The 21902-nt window shown below is 44.6% G+C and overlaps 1 protein-coding gene across 15 annotated transcripts in view; it reads right to left on the reverse strand.

The window, feature by feature from the left end:
* Positions 1-21902, reverse strand: part of RIMS1 (regulating synaptic membrane exocytosis 1) — a 548264-nt gene that overhangs the window by 416441 nt on the left and 109921 nt on the right. For 13 of the 15 annotated variants that reach the window (XM_073569361.1, XM_073569354.1, XM_073569343.1 and 10 more), the window contains exon 3: positions 8278-8289. The exons of the other annotated variants lie outside the window; for them this stretch is intronic. In XM_073569361.1, coding sequence (XP_073425462.1) covers positions 8278-8289 — 12 coding nt within the window. The remainder of the gene's footprint in view (positions 1-8277; positions 8290-21902) is intronic. 15 annotated transcript variants of the gene reach the window in all.

Raw genomic sequence — 21902 nt, forward strand, 5'->3', positions numbered from 1 at the left:
AAAATGAGTCATGGCTGAGTCTTCCAGCAAAACAATAACCCAAAACATACAGCCAAGACAACAAAGGAGTGGCTCAAAAAGAAGCACATTAAGGTTATGGAGTGGCCTAGCCAGTCTCCAGACCTTAAATCCCATAGAAAACTTATGGAGGGAGTTGAAGCTCCAAGTTGCCAAGTGACAGCCTCAAAATCTTAATGATTTAGAGATGATCTGCAAAGAGGAGTGAACCAAAATTCCTCCTGACATGTGCACAAATCTCATCATCAACAACAAAAAAAGTCTGACTACTGTGCTTGCCAAGAAGGGTTTTGCCACCAAGTATTATGTCTTATTTGCCAGAAGGGCCAAATACTTATTTTCCACTGCAAAATGCAAATACATTTATATAGTTTATACAATGTGATTTTCTGGATTTTATTTTTGATATTCTATCTCTAAATGTTAAAATTAACCTACCCTTAAAATTATAGACTATTCATGTCTTTGTCAGTGGGCAAACTTACAAAATCACCAAGGGATCATTTAATTTTAAACTTGCTTAACTGTTTACAGTAACAGTAATTTTGACCTGGGGTGGCTAAACTTTTACATGCCACTGTATACAGGTGCATTCAAACTTAAAGGGAGTCTCTCATAACCAAAAATGATAATAGACTATTTAGACATTCATGTAGGAGACTCAGGCAGTATGAAAGTCACACTTGTAATATAGATTTTACTAATTTAGTTTTATATAAAACTAGCTGAAGAGCCCGGCGCTGCCCGGGCATAGTAACTAACTACGGTTACTTATAACAAATTATAATGATTACATCTATATATATAAAGCTTTGTGTAGAGCCCCGCCCTCTCCGCATAGCCACATTTACTACAATATCCCACATCATCCCGTCAGCCAGAGCTACCGGACTACTACCCCTAAAATCCCACATAATCCCATCAGCCAGAGCCACCGGACAACTACCACTAATATCCCACATCATCCCGTCAGCCAAAGCTACCGGACTACCCCCCATAATATCCCACATCATCCCTTTAGCCGGAGCCACTGGACTACTACCCCTAATATCCCACATCATCCCATCAGCCAGAGCCACCGGACAACTACTAGTAATATCCCACATCATCCCGTCAGCCAGAGCTACCGGACTACTACCCATAATATCCCACATCGTCCCATCAGCCAGAGCCACCGGACTACTACCACTAATATCCCACATCATCCCGTCAGCCAGAGCTACCGGACTACTACCCATAATATCCCACATCATCCTGTCAGCCAGAGCCACTGGACTACTACTCCTAATATCCCACATCATCCCATAAGCCAGAGCCACCGGAGAACTACCACTAATATCCCACATCATCCTGTCAGCCTGGAGTCAGAACCAGAGCGCTGAGTGGATTTGCCCTGACTTCCATACCAATGATGGGGTGAGAATGGGGTGAGAATCAGAGCGCTGAGGGATTTACCCTAACTTCCATACCGGAGATCTCTTTAAGAGAGGCCTGGGGTCAGTACCAAAGCGCAGAATGGATTTTCCCTCACTTCCGTACCGAGGATCCCTTAAGAGGGGACTTGGGTCAGAACCAGAGCACTGAGTGGATCTGCCCTAACTTCCATACCGGGGATCCCTTTAAGAGTGCCTGGGAGCAGAACCAGAGAGCTGAGTGGATTTGTCCTGACTTGCATACCAATGATCCCTTTAATAGAACCCTGGGGCCAGAATTACAGCACTGAGGGATTTGCCCTAACTTCCATACAGGAGATCCATTTAAGAGAGCCTGGGGTCAGTACCAAAGCGCAGAGTAGATTTGCCCTAAATTCCATACCAATGATCCCTTTAAGAGACCCTGGGGTCAGAACCACAGAGCTGAGTGGAATGGTCCTAAGTTCCATACCGGGGATCCCTTTAAGAGAGGCCTGGAGTCAAAACCAAAGCGCTGGATGGATTTGCTCTGACTTCCATACCAATTATCCCTTTAAGAAGGAAGATGTGCCTACGGGATGGAGGATGTGTGATGGTATATGAGCACGGGAGGTGGGATTCATTTCTGTCATGTGCTCTCTGCTCCTTTCAGGGGGGCAGACAATGGCTGGGAGATTATGTTCCCAGGGATGCTATATTTCTCCCACCATGTCAGTGTCTGCTGAGGTGTTGTCAAGTGGGAAAACTGTTTGTCATAGCAACCAATCACAGCTCAGCTACTTTTAACCTGCTCTGGTGAAATGAGAGATGCTTAGTGATTGTTTGCAAGGAAAACTGTTGCTCATAGCAACCAATCACAGCTTAGCTTCTTTTGAACTGCTCTGGTGAAATGAAAGATGCTTCGTGATTGGTTGGTGATACACACACACATTCATTTTTATACATAGAGATAATTTTATCACATACTAAATGAGGGGGCTTCTATGCATGACTGGCGTGGTCAAGGCTTCGGCGCACTGCTCCACCCTCTCAGTTACCATCCTTTACCTCTCCCCAGGAGCCAAGAGCACATACAGCGTCCGTGTGTGAAGGGGCCGAGTTGTCATTGTTCTGCCCTGTGTGTAGTGGTCGCCTGCTGCACACAGGATCATAAAGTAATGGGAGGCAAATGCAGACAAAGAGGAAGATGAGAACACACACAATGTTAGTGTGTGCATGCCATCATGTCCCTCACCTATGTGTAGTGGTCGCATGCTGTGGTGTAATCCTGTGTGCAGTGAGCGGCCACTACACACGAGAGAGATTTGTAAAAGAGTGTTTTCACAATGACATGCAGGGGCCTAGAGATTGCACAAACAATGTAAATGTATGCAGTTACCATCTCCCTCTCCTGTCAGCATAGGCTGCCCATCCTAGCTCAGGAGTTAACTCCTTAGATCCCAGTCACTTCTTTTGAACGCATTAATTTACATGCACCTGCTGTTAGATGCTCACCTCCAACTCCCTATCCATGTTACAGCTTCTTTGATTACTGGTTGTGGATATGTGTGCTTCCTTGGCCCGTCTCATGCTCCTTTCACTATAAGTCTGGGATCATACTACCTTGTGTGATGCGAGAAACTTGCACCAGTCTCTCGCATCAACACCCGGCACTTCTTTTCCTCACTCAAGACTTTTCTTTTTAACTCCTTTGGCATGGTTACATTTTTTCATTCCTATTACTTTTGTGATATTACTAGCACTTGTTTTACCATCCAGCTTGTCCTATTGCAAGAGGATTGTGAACACCACAGCAGGGTTTTTTAGGGTGTGTGTGTGGGGAGGTTGACCTGACAGAGGCACTCAGATCAAGAAAGAGGGTGCCATATTGAGAGTGACCATTAGAGGGCTGTGGGGAGCTTGTAAAGGGCAGTTATATAACTGCCATGAGAAAGGTAATGTAACTGCCAGAGGTCTAGGTCACTCTCATTGGTCAGAGGTGACTGTCAGGTGGGGCTACCTAGGCTGTGAGTATAAAGACTGAGGTAAGCTTCTAGAAGCTTCAGTCAGCCAGGGGAGCTCGCAAGAAAGGAGGGTCTGCTGTTAGGAGAGAGGCAGCAGAGAGCCCTCAGAGAGAGCCTGACAGTGAAGACGGTCACGGGGGGTGACCCAATAGATGGTGGCAGCAGACAGTGACACCCTGAGGGTGAGGACAACGGTGTACTCTGGGTGGTGAAGTGCTGTGGTGAAGGTGCCTAGGGCAGCCACAGCGAAGAGAACCACAGGGGATACCACGACGGTGACACAGAGAACAAGTAAAGGTACCCAGGTCTGTGTGAGAAGCAATTCCCAAAAGTCCTATCATGGTCTGTGGAGGTTGTTGAAGGAGTTGGTGAATAAAATACGGACCTGTTGAACACGCTTTCCTGTCTCAGTCTCCAGTCTGTCTGCGTCAAAAGGTGGGTCACCCCCCCAGCCTGTTGGATCAGCACCACCTAAGCACAGCACAACTTCGCCGCCTATCAGCATCATCACCAGCATCATCTCCTAATTTACCGTCCCTGGGCCACCCCCTACATTTGAAGTAGTCGGCAGGATCGTTGCCGCCAATACAACATCTTCAGCGGCAGGCCTGCCACCAAGTAGCAAAGGCCCCAAGTTGTGTGGGGTGAAGAATTGTTTGGTTGCTGTACCCTGTGGATTACAAATAAAAAAAAAAAAACTGGACTGTGGATTGCTGGCTGCCAATAAAATGGCTGTGGTGATTTGGCGCCCAAAGAAAGAGAAACAGACATTGCTGATTGCACTGAATGACCCGGGGCTTTATCAAATCCGCCCCTGGGGGGAGTGTCCATCTGAAGAGAACTGTTCCCCCATGTTGGACCCTGGAAAAAGGGTGAAGCCCACCGCCGCACCCCCCAAGAACGGGAGTGGCCCGGGTGGAGAGACCTGCTGTGGCTGTTTGGCTCCATTCGGCTACTGGACCTCAGACGGCTTGAGATGCTGTAGCTGTTGGGGTATCGGACGCCAGGAATGGCGATGGCGCCAAGAATTGGAGACACGTCGGGAGACCGGCTCAGGGAGCTTCCCCGTGGAGCTGTTGGGCCTGGAGGCCGGCCCTGTCGGACGGCGGGGTGAATATCTACAGCCGATGAAGGAGCGGTGGAAGAGTCTGCTGGAAGCCGCGGCGACTGGGCATGTAAGCGGGCCCCTGGCCCCGCCGGTGACACCCCAGGCCAACCCCGTCCCCACGCACCATGAAGCAGACAGACCACGGGGCCTTGAAACCGATCCTCTGCCTCCTTGCCCATCTCTTTACGCTGTGGTGCCTCCCGCTCTGAGCGACGGCGTGGCCCCCGTCAAGCTGACTTCCAACGCATCGGTCCCACTCCCGGCCACTACTGAAATCGGGCCATCAACTGCAGTGTCTGACTTACCGGAAAGTGCGGCCGCTGCTTCATTTGTGACCCTACTTTAGATTGCTATGCCGGAGCCTGTGGAAGCCTTGGTACCAGCTGCGGCTTCCCCTGCGGCCGCGCCAATGTCGCTGTCAAAGCCGGCTACGGCCTATTCACCATCGGAGCCTGCGGCCGCTTCTGTTCCGCCCTTAACCTCGACCCGCCCACTGGACTCTGCGGCCTATACAGGACCCTCCGCCTGGGTTGTGGAGGTCATTGAAGGAAAAAAGGCCAGAGTGCGGGAGATCTGGGGGCTGCTGCATGAGAAAGGAGAGGCTGGCATGTCTGTTCCACGATCATGCGGGCAGCTGGTATATATGGACACTGACAAGGGCTATGGCTTTATTAGAGACAACACCGGCTACCCAGTTTTTCTAAACGTGGCCTCCATCAGACATGGCCGGGTTCCTCAACCGGGAGATTTAGTCTCCTACTACAAGGAGTATTGCCCCCGTGGCTATTACGCAGTGGCCGTCACCGCCTACCCTGAGGGGTACAAGCCTCCATAAAAGGACAAGGACTCCTGGGTCTCGGGCATCAGGGACACTCGAGGCCCAGAGGTATTTTTGGCATCCCAGAGACTCCGCGGCTGTGGAGTCCCCCTGTTATGGCGAGACATCGGCCGCCAGGAGGTGGCCCGGAGCACCTACTACATTGAACTGCCGGGACTGTAGTGCACCGTTGCACAATGAGGGGACTGTTCCGCGTCCCCATAGGAAACATATCCTCCAGTTGCATCAGGGATGCCTAATGAGAGTGTTTTATTTAAAGGAAGGGGCCACCCCTGTCCTCATCTGGTTGACATGTTTTTAGTGTGTTGTGTTAAAAAAAAAGAGAGAAAGAAAAAAAGAAGGGAGCTCTGTTTTGATAAAAACATATTGCAACAAATGTGGAAAGGTGTGTAGTGAATTTGAAATGTTAAAGTGTTATTTATTTTAAATAAGAAAATGTGTATTCAGCAGGTCCCGGGTACACAGAGTATGGCGACCACGACTTTTCCAGGTTGAAATGACGACTGGACAAGAAGGGGAGAGACAGACCGGGTACATGTGTAAGAGGTCTGTGTGACCAAGGGTCTGTGTGACCAGGAGTCTGTGTGACAAATGAGTCTGTGTGACCAAGGGTCTGTGTGACCAGGAGATTGTGTGACAAAGGGGTCTGTGTGACAGAGGGTCTGTGTGACCCAGACGCCGACCATGACAGTGCCAGGTCTCAGACACCACTTTCACCCCAGGACGAGATTGTTGAGGACGACAATGGTTAAAGGAAGGAGGAATGTGGGGGTTGACCTGACAGAGGCACTCAGATCAAGAAAGAGGGTGCCATATTGAGAGTGACCATTAGAGGGCAGTAGGGAGCTTGTAAAGGGTAGTTACATAACCTCTCTCATGGCAGTTATATAACTGCCAGAGGTCTAGGTCACTCTCATTGGTCAGAGGTGACTGTCAGGTGACAGTGAACGGGGCTACCTAGGCTGTGAGTATAAAGATTGAGGTAAGCTTCTAGAAGTTTCAGTCAGCCAGGGGAGCTCGCAAGAAAGGAGGGTCTGCTGTTAGGAGAGAGGCAGCAGAGAGCCCTCAGAGAGAGCCTGATAGTGAAGACGTCACGGGGGTGACCCAATAGACGGTGGCAGCAGACAGTGACACCCTGAGGGTGAGGACAACAGTGTACTCTAGGTGGTGAAGTGCTGTGGTGAAGGTGCCTAGGGCAGCCACAGCGAAGAGAACCACAGGGGACACCACGACGGTGACACACAGAACAAGTAAAGGTACCCGGGTCTGTGTGAGAAGCAATTCCCAAAAGTCCTGTCATGGTCTGTGGAGGTTGTTGAAGGAGTTGGTGAATAAAATATGGACCCGTTGAACACTCTTTCCTGTCTCAGTCTCCAGTCTGTCTCCGTCAAGAGGTGGGTCACCCCTCCCAGCCTGTTGGATCAGCACCACCTAAGCACAGCACACCTTCCCCGCCTATCAGCATCATCTCCTAATTTACCGCCCCTGGGCCACCCCCTACATGTGCACACGCTGCGGATCCGCAGCGGTTTTGGTCCTGCGGATCCGTAGCATTTTCTGCTGCGGTGTACAGTACCATAATATCCTATGGGAAATGGAAACCGCAGTGCAGACGGTGCTGATTTTTCCGCGTGGATTTGCTGCAGTTTCTAATCCGCAGAAAGAATTGACATGTCAATTCTTTCTGCGGATTCCGCTGCGGTTTACCATCTCCTCCATTGTAGAGGTGATAAACCGCAGGCTAATCCACAGAAAAACCACAGGTCTTTTGACCTGCGGATTTACCTGCGGATTTTGCAAAATCCGCGCGGATCAATCCGCAGCAGAATCCGCAGCGTGTGCACACAGCCTTATACTTTCCTTCGTTAAATAAGATTTGGTTCAGGCGATCACCTAATCAGAAGCACATCAGAATCAGAAGGTGTACTCTGGTTGGCCTTCAGCTGACACTGGAATGGAATGGCTGTCAGACATGTACAGAAGCTGTTTTTTATAAAATTGTGCAGTGGTCTCTTAATTTTGACTAAACTTTCTGGTATGACACCTCCATACATAGGAACGCTTGACTTCTCTCTTCTCCACGAGAGAGCCACTGCCGAAGGAATCTAGCGGCATCTCGGGGGAGAGCAAAGGGATTGTCCGCTGATATTTGGCAGGCCGGATCCTCTCCTACCCAAGATTATCTGTAGGCGGAGAGATGGGAGGCCCCCAAACACATATGACAGTCATTAGATCCTGCCGATGTTGGAGGGTTCGGCCAAGCTTAATTTAACATGTATGGGGCATCTTCAAGATCACAACATCACAACACCAACACCACCCGCACATTTTTTTTTTGCCAAAAACAAGATCACATTGCTGTAGGGATAAGCAGGAACTTTAAAAAACAGCAATTCCCAAGTTTTGGTTTTTCATACTTAACACTTAAAGTTAGGAAAAATATGAAGATGAAATAGAAACGGAAAACCTTACCGTGTGAACGATCCCCTACAATACTGTATGTACAAGGGATAGATATCTAACATGACTTTTATTACTGGACAGTATATAGTAACATTTGTCGCCTGTAAAATGAATTTACTTCTGCAAAATCCACTATGACTGACAAATTAAAAGTTCCTTATTTTGTACATTAACACTGGCTATTTATATCTCTTTTCATAAAAAGAACAGCTGTAGTTTTTTCCTAACCTCCTATAAATATAGGTTACCTGACAGAAGCCATTTACAATGCAAATGACATCTAATATAATTTACTGAAGGAGTGATTGAAGAGCAGCGACACTGCGATTGTCAAAACGACACAATAACACAACCCACGCATTTGGCACCATATCGTCTTAAAAAATATTCCAACACTGTATCATACACAAGACGAAAGAAAGAAAAGATTCTAACCACTTTGTCCTCCTGCGGGAAAGCATCCAAGAAAGCAGAATATAAAAAGAGAGGGAAAAAAAAAAAAAGAAAATTAATGGCAAGCAGGTATTAATAAGCAAAATTAAAAAGGTCAATTAAATTAAAGCTTTCAAGAAAGTGCATCATTACTTAACTGAAGAAGAATCATTTTGGTTCATTACTTTTTCTTCCAGCATGGAGAACAAACTCAACTAATGTCCACTCTGGAGAATGTTCAACTAGGTTAAAACGATGTTGATGAATTTAAGCATTTTTTCATAGCACACAAAACACCGTTTTGGATATATACCTGTGTATCTGCAGCCACCACTCCGAGGGAATATAGAAGTCTATTGTATACAGTTTCATTATTCAGAACAATGTATACAAGGTATACAATGCTACTCCTAAGCTCCACCTAGTGGTGGCCGCAGGAAGTCAAGCAACTATCTCTTCCGGTTTCGGAATACCTTCGTCTGCAGTTTGCGTTAAAAAAACAACAACTCTGCTTTAGGACGGTCAGTATTTGGTCAGTATTTTAAATTCATATTTGCAAGCCAAAATCAGGAGTGGAACAATCGGAGGAAAAGTATAAACACGTCACCACTTCCTCTGGGTCCCAGTTACGTCTAAAGGAGAGGAGAGGGAAGCCAGAGCTGATTGACCGCAGTGATCGCATGACATAACAATGTCACACGAGCCCCGGGAAAGCCAGTGACGACAATGCCAGACGGCAGTGGAGGTGAGTATAGGTGTTAATATTTTTCTTACTGAATGGTGCTGCTTAGTGCGGTGTTTACTTCTAGTGGCTCGCAGAGCTTGTAACAGCTAATCAGTGGAGGTTCCGGGTGTTGGACCCAACTAAACTGATGTTGATGACCAATATATTGTGTCAAAGCTGAATGGTCTGAATAAGGGTGTGTGCACACAAAGTCTTTTTCAGTTGGATTCTGTTCTGAAACATGCCTGAGAAAGCCTTTGTGCTTTTTCAGCTGCCGAGTACTGCAGAACAGCTTCTATAGCTCATCAGAATATTGTAACCAGACAACCCCTTTAGCAATCAACAATCATCAGAAGGAGTTTTGGGGTTTCATAAAACTCTCCGCCCCCCAGCGAAGCTTGTTTTTAACAAAACAAACTATGGTCTACTCACCCTCCCCAAATCCAGCACTGAGTCTCCACTGATGCTCCCGGTGTCTGTTATTGTATGTGATGCTGTCTGAGAAGCTTTCACTATCTTCTTGGACAGAGCCACTGAGCTTAGTTATTGGCTGCAGTGCTGTTGACATGACGTTTGGACTGCAGACAATAACAGACATTGCAAAAAGTGGTAGAGACTCAGCTCCGGACAGGGTTGGAATGGCGCACCAGAGAATTGGAGAATCCTCCGGAGGGCCTTACTTCTCCTTCAGGAGAGTTCATAGTGCAAACCTTACAGCTGCTATGGACACCTTGAGTGGGGGAGAAAGGTGGGCCTTCAGGATAAAATCCTCTGGTAGGCTTCATGCTATTCAGTCTGACACTGGCCCCAGACCTGGGGAGGGTGAGGAAAGCGCAGTTTATTTGTTTATTATACGAACCGCACTTGTGGACAAGGGATTTATGAATGACAAGAACTCCTTTATCACTCCATTTGAAAATTTGTTTTGGGCCACGCTGCAACAGTGTCTTGACCACTGGTCAATTGAACTGTAGCCGGGACAAATTTCTTTGCAGCTTTCGTATGCATTAAACTCTTCATGATCAGAGGCATTTCTGTCTTTGCGTTTTCGTTTTCCGCTCCCCTCCTTCCCAGATCCATAACTTTTTAATTTATCCATCAGTATGGCCGTATGAGGGTTTTTTTGCGGGACGAGTTACACTTTTGAATGACACCATTGGTTTTAGCATGTCATGTACTGGAAAACGGGAGAAAAATCCAAGAGCTGTGAAACTGCCAAAAAAGTGCAATCGCACACTTGTTTTTTTGTTTGGATTTTTTCCTAGGTTCATTAAAAGCTAATCTGACCTGCCGTTATGATTCACCAGGTCATTACGCATTCATAGACACCAAACATGTCTAGGTTCTTTTTTATTTAAGTAGTGAAAAAAAATTCCAAATTTTGTTAAAAAAAAAAAAAAAATTGCACCATTTTCTGATACTCGTCGTGTATCCATTTTTCGTGATCTTGGGTTGGGTGAGGGCTTATTTTTTGTGCGCTGAGATGACATTTTTAATTATTCCATTTTGGTGTAGATATGATCTTTTGATCACCCATTATTGCATTTTATTGCAATGTAGCGGCGACCAAAAAAAAGTAATTCTGGCATTTTTAATTTTTTTCTTTTTATGCCGTTTAGTGATTGGGTTAATCCTTTTTTCAGATTGATAGATCGGGCGATTCTGAAGTCGGCGATACCAAATATGTGCATATTTGCTTTTTATTTGTTTTATTTGGAATGGGGCGAAAGGGAGATGATTTCAACTTTTATAACATTTTTAAAAACTTTTATCTTTTACTTTTTGCATGCTTCAATAGTCTCCGTGAGAGACTAGAAGGTGCAATACTTTGACCACGTCTGCTACATACAGGCGATGATCAGATTGCCTGTACTCACTTGCTATGACCTCCAAACAGGGAGTGGCACTCACAAGATTCTGGCAATGACAACCACAGAGGTCTGCTGGTACTCTCTGGTTGTCATGCCAATCTGTCGGTGATCCACGATCATTCGACGGTGTCACCGATGGGCGGTATTTATAATAAAGCCCCTAGGGTGGTTTGCACGTTAATGACCGGGCCAATTTTTACAATTCTGACCACTGTCCCTTTATGAGGTAATAACTCTGGAACGCATCCATGGATCCCAGTGATTCTGACACTGTTTTCTCGTGACATATTGTACTTCATGATAGTGGTAAAATTTGATTGATATAACTTGCATTTATTTATGAAAAAAACAGAAAATTTGGAGAAAATTTTCCAACATTGAATTTTTGTGCCCTTAAATCACAGAGATACGGCACATAAAAAAATTTAAAAATAACATTTCCCATATGTTTACTTTACATCAGCACAATTTGGGAACCAAATTTTTTTTTTGTTAGAAAGTTATAAGGGTTAAAAGTTGACCAGCGATTTCTCATTTTCACAACACCATTTTATTTTTAGGGACCACATCACATTTGAAGTAACTTTGAGAGTCTATATGATAGAAAATACCCAAAAGTGACACCATTCTAAAAACTGCTCACCTCAAGGTGCTCAAAACCTCATTCAAGAAGTTTATTAACCCTTCAGGTGCTTCACAGGAATTTTTTGAATGTTTAAAAAAATGAATATTTAACTTTTTTTTCACAAAAAAAATTACTTCAGGCTCAATTTTTTTTTATTTTACCAAGGGTAACAGGAGAAATTGGACTGCAAAAGATATTGTGCAATTTGTCCTGAGTACACTGATGCCTGATATGTGGGGGGAATCACTGTTTCGGCGCATGGCAGAGCTCAGAAGGGAAGGAGCGCCGTTTGACTTTTTCACTGCAAAATTGGCTGGAATTCAGATTGGACGCCATGTCACGTTTGGAGAGCCCCTGACGTACCTAAACAGTGGAAACCCCCCACAAGTGACATTTTGGAAACTAGACCCCCCAAGGAACTTATCTAGATAGTGGTGAGAACTTTGAACCCCCAAGGGCTTCACAGAAGTTTATAACGTACAGACGTGCAATTAAAAAATCATATTGTTTCACAAAAATGATTAACCCCTAATTTTTATTTTCCCAAGGGTAACAGGGCCCCAAAAGTTATTGTGCAATTTGTCCTGAGTAGGCTGACACCCCATATGTGGGGGTAAACCACTATTTGGGCACATGGCAGAGCTCGGAAGGGAAGCAACGCCATTTGACTTTTTTGGCTGGAATTGAGATTGGACGCCATGTCGCGTTTGGAAAGCCCCTGATGTACCAAAACAGTGGAAACCCCCCACAAATGACACCATTTTGGAAACTAGACCCCCGAAGTAATTTATCTAGATATGTGGTGAGAACTTTGAACCCCCAAGGGCTTCACAAAAGTTTATAATACAATTAAAAAAAATCATATTTTTTCCACACACATGATCTTTTAGTCCCCAATTTTTTCATTTTTCCAAGGGTAAGAGGAGAAATTGGACCCCAAAAGTTGTTGTCCAATTTGTCCTGAGTATGCTGATACCCCATATGTGGGAGAAAACTACTGTATGGGCACACGTCGGGGCTTGGAAGGGAAGTAGTGACGTTTTGGAATGCAGACTTTGATGGAATGGTCCGCGGGTGTCATGTCGCGTTTGGAGAGCCTCTGATGTGCCTAAACTGTTGAAACCCCCCACAAGTGACCCCATTTTGGAAACTAGACCCCCAAGGAACTTATCTAGATGTGTGGTGAGCACTTTGAACCCCCAAGTGCTTCACAGAAGTTTATAACGTAGAGCCATAAAAATAAAAAAATCATTTTTTTTCCGCAAAAATGATATTTTTGCCCCCAATTTTTTATATTTTCCCAAGGTTAACAGGAGAAATTGGACCCCAAAAGTTGTTGTACAATTTGTTTTGAGTAGGCTGATCACTGTTTGGGCGCCTTGGCAGAGCTTGGAAGGGAAGGAGCATCGTTTGACTTTTTCAACGCAGAATTGGCTGGAATTGAGATCAGACGCCATGTTGCGTTTAGAGAGCACCTGATGTGCCTAAACAGTGGAAACCCCCCAATTCTAACTCCAACCCTAACCCCAACATACCCCTAACCCTAACCCTAACTTTAACCGTAGCCCTATCGGGAAAAAGGAAATAAATACATTTTTTTTTGTTTTATTATTTTTCCCTAACTAAGGGGGTGATAAAGGGGGGTTTGATTTACTATTTATAGCGAGTTTTTATGTTTGGCAGCTGTCATACGCTAAAAGACGCTTTTAATTGAAAAAATAGTTTTTGCATCACCACATTTTGAGAGCTATAATTTTTCCATATTTTGACCCACCGAGTCATGCGAGTTCTTATTTTTTGCGGGACGAGTTGATGTTTTTATTGATACCATTTTCGGGCACGTGACATTTTTTGATTGCTTTTTATTCCGATTTTTGGGACGCAAAATGAACAAAAACCAGCATTTCATGAATTTCTTTTAGAGGGTGCGTTTACACCGTTCCGTGTGTGGTAAAATTGATAACGCGGTTTTATTCTTCGGGTCAGTATGATTACAGCGATACCGCATTTATGTCACTTTTTTATGTTTTGGCGCTTTTATGCAATGAAAACAATTTTATATAAAAAATTATTTTTTCATCGGTTTACTCTGCGAGCTATAACTTTTTTATTTTCTCGCTGATGATGCCGTGTGGTGGCTCATTTTTTGCGGGACAAGATGATGTTTTCAGTGCTACCATGGCTATTTACATCCGTCTTTTTGATCGCTCGTTATTGCACTTTTTGGTCGGCGGTATGATGATAAAGCATTGTTTTTTGCTTTGTTTTTTATTTTTATTTTTTAAGGGGTTCACTAAAGGGGTTAACTAGCGGGATAGTTTTATAGGGCGCGTCGTTAAGGACGCGGCGATACTAAATATGTGTACTTTTATTGTTTTGGGTTTTTTTATTTCCAAAAAATGAATTTATTAGGGAATATTTTTGTTTGTTTTTTTAATTTATTTAGCGATTATTTTTTTTTTATAAATTATTTTTACGCTTTTTTCTTTTTTTTTAACTTTATTACATTGTCCCGGGGGGGGGGGGAAATCACTGTAAAGTGTCAGATCGCTGATCTGACAGTTTGCGCAGCATCAGCACTCCGGGAGCGCCGCTGATCGCTTAGACGTACTATCCCGTCCCCGGTCATACAGGCCCAGGTACCGTGGACGGGATAGTACGTTTGTTGTCAGAAAGGGGTTAAGGTAAGCGTGAGTTAAATGCTGCTGTCAGAGATTGACAGCGGCATTTAACTAGTTAACAGCCGCGGGTGCATCGCGGTTCAACCCCCCCGGCTGTTGTGGGCACATGTCATCTGTACAGATCAGCTGTAATGTACACGGAAAGGTGCGGGCTCAGCGCCAAAGCCCACAACAAACTGGGGGGAGTCCGACAATGGCATACTATTACGCCCAACGTCGGAAAGGGGTTAAATACCTTAAAAACATTATTTTGCTGAGACTATTTGATTAGCTGTTATCAGTGTATTGTATACAATATAAGCTAATTAGCCTTCACATTAAAATGATCAGAAGATGATCTGCAGTAATCGGTAACGGCCACTACACAGTGATCATTGCTGTGGTTTTCTGGCTTTGTTCACTGTTTACATCCACATGGAGCTTAAAGTATATGATGTTATGCAATTATTTCATAAGCCTGGACAACTCCTATAAAGATAACTTATCACCTTCTTGCTATCCCATCTGAGAGCAGCATAATGTAGAGACAGAGACCCTGATTCCAGCTATGTGTCACTTACTGCTGTGTCTTGTATTTCTCATACAATCAGTGCCTTACCTGCTGCAGATCTACCAGTACCCTGAAGGCTGCACTCTGTATAACCCCGCTCACACAACTGATTGCATAGCAAAAAGCTGCCAGTGTACACAGAAAGCTGCCAATCAGTGGAGGCAGGTTTACACAGAACTAATGAATATGGAAGACTACCTGGCAGCAGATTTATGAGTCCTCTAGTTATAATCTCCTTCTGATAAAACAGTAATTTCATAAAAACTACAGCAAGCAGTCAGGCTACACTTTGCTGCTCTTAGATTATACATAACCAAAAAGAAATGACCTAGTTACAAATGGCGCTTCCAAAATATTATATTACCTACAAATAAGCTGAAGCATATGCCAAATAAAATTAAAGGATTTTTATTAAACAAGTATTAACACACAATATTAAAAGAGAATTCAGTGGATAGATACACACATATGGACCTGAGAACGCAGGATTGATATACCTACGCCATAAACACATTCACAAATAAATGAATATCCAGAGCATGTAAGGAAAAATCACAGTAAGGTTCCTTAATAGTTAAAGTGCAAGTGCAATACGGATGATAGACCCCTAAATAGTGATCCGTAATCAAGGTGTGGTCGCGTATTTTGCGCATGTCAGCATCCGTATGGCATCCGTATGGCGAGATTTTCTCGCAGGCTTGCAAAATGGACATATAATGGATCCCTATGACAGGGTTTATAACCGAAACCAAAGAATAGATATAGACACATAGATTGCATATATATATATATATATATATATATATATGTACTGTATTCTATGTGTCTATATCTATTCTTTCATTTCTTTATTAAACCTGTCGGTGTGAGTTTACTGTATAGCGCACTGAATTGCCGGCTTTGCTAAAAGACACCTGGTGCGTATTTCTCACAAGTCACATGTGTGGTCCGTGTGTAATCCGTATTTTTTGCGCACCCATAGACTTGCATTGGCGTACTACGGCCGTAGTACGCTGACAGTCGCAGCATGCTGCAATTGGCACGGAGCGTAGGATACGGATGAGAAATATACGGCTGGTGCGAGGGACCCCATAGAGAATCATTGGTCCGTGTCTAATGCGTGCTTTTAGCGCCTCTCACTCGGCCGTATTCCTCTCTAGTGTGACCCCGGCCTTAAGCTCTTTGCAACAGTTTCTCACAAATACAGCTCTATTTAAATACTTATATGGCTTATAGCGCTGTGTAAAGGATGCATATAGCCCCTCACTCTAAAATTGTCTACATATATATTTGTTAATTCCTTGCTATCTCCACATCAAAAAAACAAAATAAATAACAGTAAGGTGCAATGTGTTCAAATGATTTTCAATATAATACTGGCACACAACATGCCTAGAATGATGTCTGAAACAAAGCCATATTATAAAGTGCAAAATAGAATACTATATATAGCAGCAATCAATTATATAATGGGGATACCATAAGGTATATTAAGGTGCAATAGTTAAAGTGCAAGCATGATACCAAAGGTTCGTAATAACCGGCTAGACATAGACCACTATACCCCCATTAGAAGAAGCTAACGCGAAACGCGCGTCGGGACGTCTTCCTCCTAACCAGGTCATGTATACCCTTTAAAATTCAGTTTATTTTGTCTCCTCCTCTATGTTTAGCCGGTTATTGCAAACCTTTGGCAGCATGCTTGCACTTTAACTATTAAGGAACCTTACTGTGATTTGTCCTTACATGCTCTGGATATTCATTTATTTGTGAATGTGTTTATGGCGTAGGTATATCAATCATGTGTTCTCTGGTCCATATGTGTGTGTATCTATCCACTGAATTCTCTTTTAATATTGTGTATTAATACTTGTTTAATAAAAATCCATTAATTTTATTTGGCATATGCTTCAGCTTATTTGTAGGTAATGTGCTCTTAGATTATGTAGCAAAAAATGATGATTCCCTTTAACTCCCTGAACTCATTGCGATATTCCTCAATGAATTCCTGAAAATTTGTTCCAATGTAGTAAGGTACATTATCTTGCTGAAAGCAGGCACTGCCATTAGGGGATCCGGGTCCCATGAAGGGGTGTACTTGGTCATGACAATGTATAGGTGGGTGGTATTAATGCCAGCACCCAAGGTTTTCCTAGTAAAATCCAAAAATAGAAAGAGTAGTTGGAAGCACGACACCCCACCACAGAACAGAGTGTCTTTGACCATTCTCAATAAACACAAATAATCCAATTTCCAGCTTGAACTAAAAATTAAAATTTGGCATTTATTGGAATCCGATTAAACCAAATAATACAGTGCAACAAGGTCTAGCCAAAACGCGTGTCTAATGTGATGTCCTGGATAAAACTGCACTATATTTTAATCTGTAACTGAAGCTGGACCATTTTTGATTATCCTAGTGCCATCTTTTTTCAAAGTAAGCTTCTAGTAGATCGGGGTCAATATGGGACCGAGTAGCTTTTCTGTAGTACTGTACCACACAGGGTAACCTTTACTCCCTACATACATCAACGAACACTGGGCAACCATGACAATATGGCTGGTTCACCATTAATCCTTCCTTCCTACAAGTTGCCGGACCCAGTGACTTCTGTGCTACGTGCGCTTACAGGGAGTCAGTGTAGTGGAGCCACCGGGACCAGACTATTGCCCATTTTTCGTTGGTTTTTTTTAGGACAGCAACTTTCAGAACAGCCTTTTCACTCGCTTCCTGATATATCCCAACATGTGACATTGTGATGAGAAAATCATTTTTTTTTCACGTCACTTATTAATATTATGGCTGATCGACATACACTATATGGTCTGTTTATTATCAGGACTAGCTGAAAGGCAATCAGTCACTAAGTGACACCTTTAACCCTTTCATGATCAGATCTTTTTTTCGTTTTTCGCTCCCCTTCTTTCCAGAGCTATAACTTTTTTATTTTTCCGTTAATATGGCCATGTGAGGCCTTGTTTTTTGAGGGACGAGTTGTACTTTTGAGCAACATCATTGGTTTTAGCATGTCGTGTACTCTAAAACGGGAAATATATTCCAAGTGTGGTGAAATTGCAAAAACAGTGCAATCCCACACTTGTTTTTTGCTTGGCTTTTTTGCTAGGTTCATTAAATGCTAAAACTGACCTGCCATTATGATTCTCCAGGTCATTACGAGTTCATAGACACCAAACATGTCTAGGTTCTCTTTTATGTAATTGGTGAAAAAAAATGCCAAATATTGTTTATAACAGCTGACATGTCGCGGCTTTGAGGTGGGCTCACCGCCGGAGCCCACCTCAAAGCAGGGGAGTCAGAAAGGGGTTAAAAAAAATCTGTCATAAGATTTTTTCTAGCAGTACAATGTAAGGGCAGAGACCCTGATTCCCGTGATGCTTCACTTCCTAAGCTGCATGTTTTAGTTTTGATAAAGTCAGTGTTTTATCTATGCAGATGTCGCGAATTTGTCACGTCCTCCTGGGAGAACTTGGATTAGAAGATCACTACATATTGTGTATCAAAGATCTATCATTTATCCTGTGTGCTTGTGTCCCATATTAAATAAATTTGGTTTCCTTTGGTGCTGAACAGATTATAGAGCCCTTGTATGCTGGTCAGAAACTTGCAGCTCCATTTTCAGCTGCTTCTAATCTGTTCATTACCTCTCCCTATAAAACCTGGCCAGACCTTCTCTTCACTGCCAGTGAAAGCTTTGCTTCCTAGCTCTTTGGAGACGGGCTGCTGAATAGGAGATCATGGTTGCTACATGTTGCGTGCTGTTTTTGGGTATATGCTTTTCTTATTCTCCTATTCCATTTTGGTTGGTACATTCTTATACTTCCCTATATACCTCTCTACATTTGGTGAGTGCTTGTATGTTTGTTGCTTTCTGTTATCCCTGTTTTGTCTTGTTTACCTTCTATTTCTGTCCCATGCCTCATGTGATGGGGAAGGGGACAGATCAGGATTCAAAAGGAGTATAGTAAGGTCAAAGACTCGGGCCTCTCTACCTTTAAGACTACCCTATTAGGGTTCCAGGGACAGTTTGTGGCCCCCCTTCCTTCTTGAAGACTGTCACAGTGTGACAGCAGATCTATCAGCTCTCTTGAATGCTGAGCTCTGTATAACCTGCCCACATCACTGATTGACACTTTTCTGTGTACACTGTGCATAGGTAGAAAGCTTTTAATCAGTGATGATTGTGGGGTTATAGAGAGCTCATGAATATGGAGAAATACATGGCACCAGGTTTACAAGTGTTTTTTTAGGAAAAATCACTGCTTTATCAGATGGAAATGATCAAAATTACAGTAAGCAGCCTAGTAAGTGACACAACAATGGAATCAGGGTCCCTGTCTCTTATGCTGCTCTCAGATTAGATGACGAAAACCTGATGACAGATTCCCTTCTAAGTAAAAGATGATTCATAGAAAATATGTCAGCAGGTTCTATCATATCTACTAAAGGGTTCTCCAGTGCCACTGATTTATTAAAGTGCATACTGTGTGAACACATGTGTCCTTTAGGCTAAAAAGGAATCACATGGTCACAGTCATGGCATTAAAAGAAGTCAGAGACTCTTGCCTATTACAGCATGCCTCCCTGCTTATAACCTGATTCATGTACACGTAATCATTTCAATTAAGCATAACTCCATAACCTACAGGTGCTTCTCACAAAATTAGAATACCATCAAAAAGTTAATTTATTTCAGTTCTTCAATACAAAAAGTGAAACTCATATATTATATAGAGTCATTACACACAGAGTGATCTATTTCAAGTGTTTACTTCTGTTAATGATGATTATGGTTTACAGCCCGTCATGCTACTGCTATGCAGGTAGAAGCAAGCTCCACTAGACAGCAATGGAGTGGAGGGAGAACAGCACACAGCAAGAGCAGACCTGCAGCGGCAGCAGAATAGTCAAACGAGCCGGATCGATATTAGTCTGTAGCGCAGTACCAAAGGAGAGTCAGAAACAAGCCAAAAGGGTCAGTACCAGTCAAGAGCGGATATGCCAAAGACAAGAGACAAAACAGCAGGTCAGAGTCCAAGCTAAGTCAAATACCAGACAGTCAAAACACGAGAAGGGGAACACAGAGTCGGGACGGGGAGAGGGGAATAAACAGATATGGGTAGTCAGAAACCAGCAGGACAAATCAGGGCAAACAGTCAGCTACACACTCCGTAGGCAGAAACTATAAACTGACATGCCTGCAAGATGCAGTGGAGAGAAATAGCTGGCCTGAAGCCAGAACGAGGCAGAGAAAAGTTAACTCTTGACATGATCAGACCAGGGAAGAGAGACAGGATACAAAACCCGACCTAGATCATGACACAGCCAATGAAAGCCCAAAAGTCATTATCTCAGTAAATTAGATTAACAAAAAAAACCTGCAAAGGCTTCCCAAGCTTTAAAAAGGTCCCTTAGTCTGTTTCAGTAGGCTCCACAATCATGGGGAAGACTGCTGACTTGACAGATGTCCAGAAGGCAGCCATTGACACACTCCACAAGCAGGGTAAGCCACAAAAGGTCATTGTTAAAGAAGCTGCCTGTTCACAGAGTGCTGTATCCAAGCACATTAATGGAAAGTTGAGTGGAAGTAAAAAGTGTGGTAGAAAAAGGTGCACAAGCAACCAGGATAACTGCAGCCTTGAAAGGATTGCTAAGAAAAAGCCATTCAAAAATTTGGGTGAGTTTCACAAGGAGTGGACTGCTGCTTGAGTCATTGTTTCAAGAGCCACTGTGGGAGGAACGGCCCCCGTCGATTGTCCGGGCCGGAGCCAAGGGAGCCGTCATCCGGGTTCCAGGGGAAACTGTTCCCGGGGGACAGAATTCAAGGACGGACCGTTCTGAGACAGATGGGCTGGGGAGGGACCAGTATAAAGGAGACGGGGAATTCCGGGACACAGACTGCAGGAGAACGTGGGAGCGACGGGAAGCCAGAGCGACTAACCTGTGCAAGAGAGGACGCTTACTGAGGACTCCAGAGAGACGGTGCCAAGGGGATCGTCCAAGACTAGCTGCCCTGCTCCAGCCCGCGGCCACAGCAGCCCCAGTACAACCCGCGGCCGCTGCCGCCTCCTCTCAGCCCACGGCTGCGGCCTACCCGCGGTCACCCGCGGCTGCTGCCTCCTCTCCTCCGCCTGCGGCCTGCTCCACGCCACCCGCAGCCGCCCCGTGCTCGCCCATGGCCGCAGCAAGTACCGTGCCATTGGCGGTCACTGCCGTCCCGCTCAGGGCCGCAGCAGGGACGAGGCCTCTGCTTACCGCGGACTACCCGTCGCAGCCGTTAGCTGCGCAGGTGGCCTGTCATCCGCCACCACACATCGCTGCCGCTTGCCCCAGTCCGGGGACTGCGGCCCTCCCGTCCAAGGACTCCGCCGGGGTCTGTGGGGCTCCAGTGTCACCAGCGCGCTGGAGGGCGCGAAGGCTCCGCCAATGCTTCAGCAACTGGGCCCAGCAATTATTATGCCGAAAGACCACCAACCCGAACGGCGAGGGACAGCTGGACGGCTAAGTAGACTCTATAATTAAGGACCCATAGTTGGCCATACCGCGACCCTATAGTGACCGGCCGTTGACCGAAGTAGTCGTGTGCTTTACATCTGTGTTTGCCTGTTTAGAGCCCCTGCACGGGCCACCTGTGTTGCCCCCTTTTTGGTTGGTGATCAGGCAGTGACTGAGGAAAGTACCCTCGAGTCCCATAAACGTTATTATAAAAATCCACCGAATCGTCTCGCGACTCGTCACTGCATCCCGCGTACCTGCAAGCACCACACCACCATACACAGATGTATCCAGGGCATGGGTTACAAGTGTCACATTCCTTGTGTCAAGACACTCATGACCAATAGACAATGCCAGAAGCCTCTTTCTGGGCCAAGGAGAAAAAGAACTGGACTGTTGCACAGTGGTTCAAGGTGTTGTTTTCAGATGAAAGTAAATTTTGCATTTCATTTGGAGGAAGAGTGGAGTCTGGAGTCTGGAGGAAAAGTGGAGAGGCACACAAACCAAGCTGCTTGAGGTCTAGTGTGAAGTTTCCACAATCAGTGATAGTTTGGGGAGCCATGTCATCTGCTGGTGTAGGTCCACTGTGTTTTATCAAGACCAAAGTCAACACAGCAGTCAACCAGAAAATTTTAGAGCACTTCCTGCTTCCCTCTGCCGACA

This window comes from Dendrobates tinctorius, unplaced genomic scaffold (genome assembly GCF_039654945.1).
Source record: "Dendrobates tinctorius isolate UK_male_01 unplaced genomic scaffold, ASM3965494v1 ptg000024l, whole genome shotgun sequence".
Taxonomy (NCBI): domain Eukaryota; kingdom Metazoa; phylum Chordata; class Amphibia; order Anura; family Dendrobatidae; genus Dendrobates; species Dendrobates tinctorius.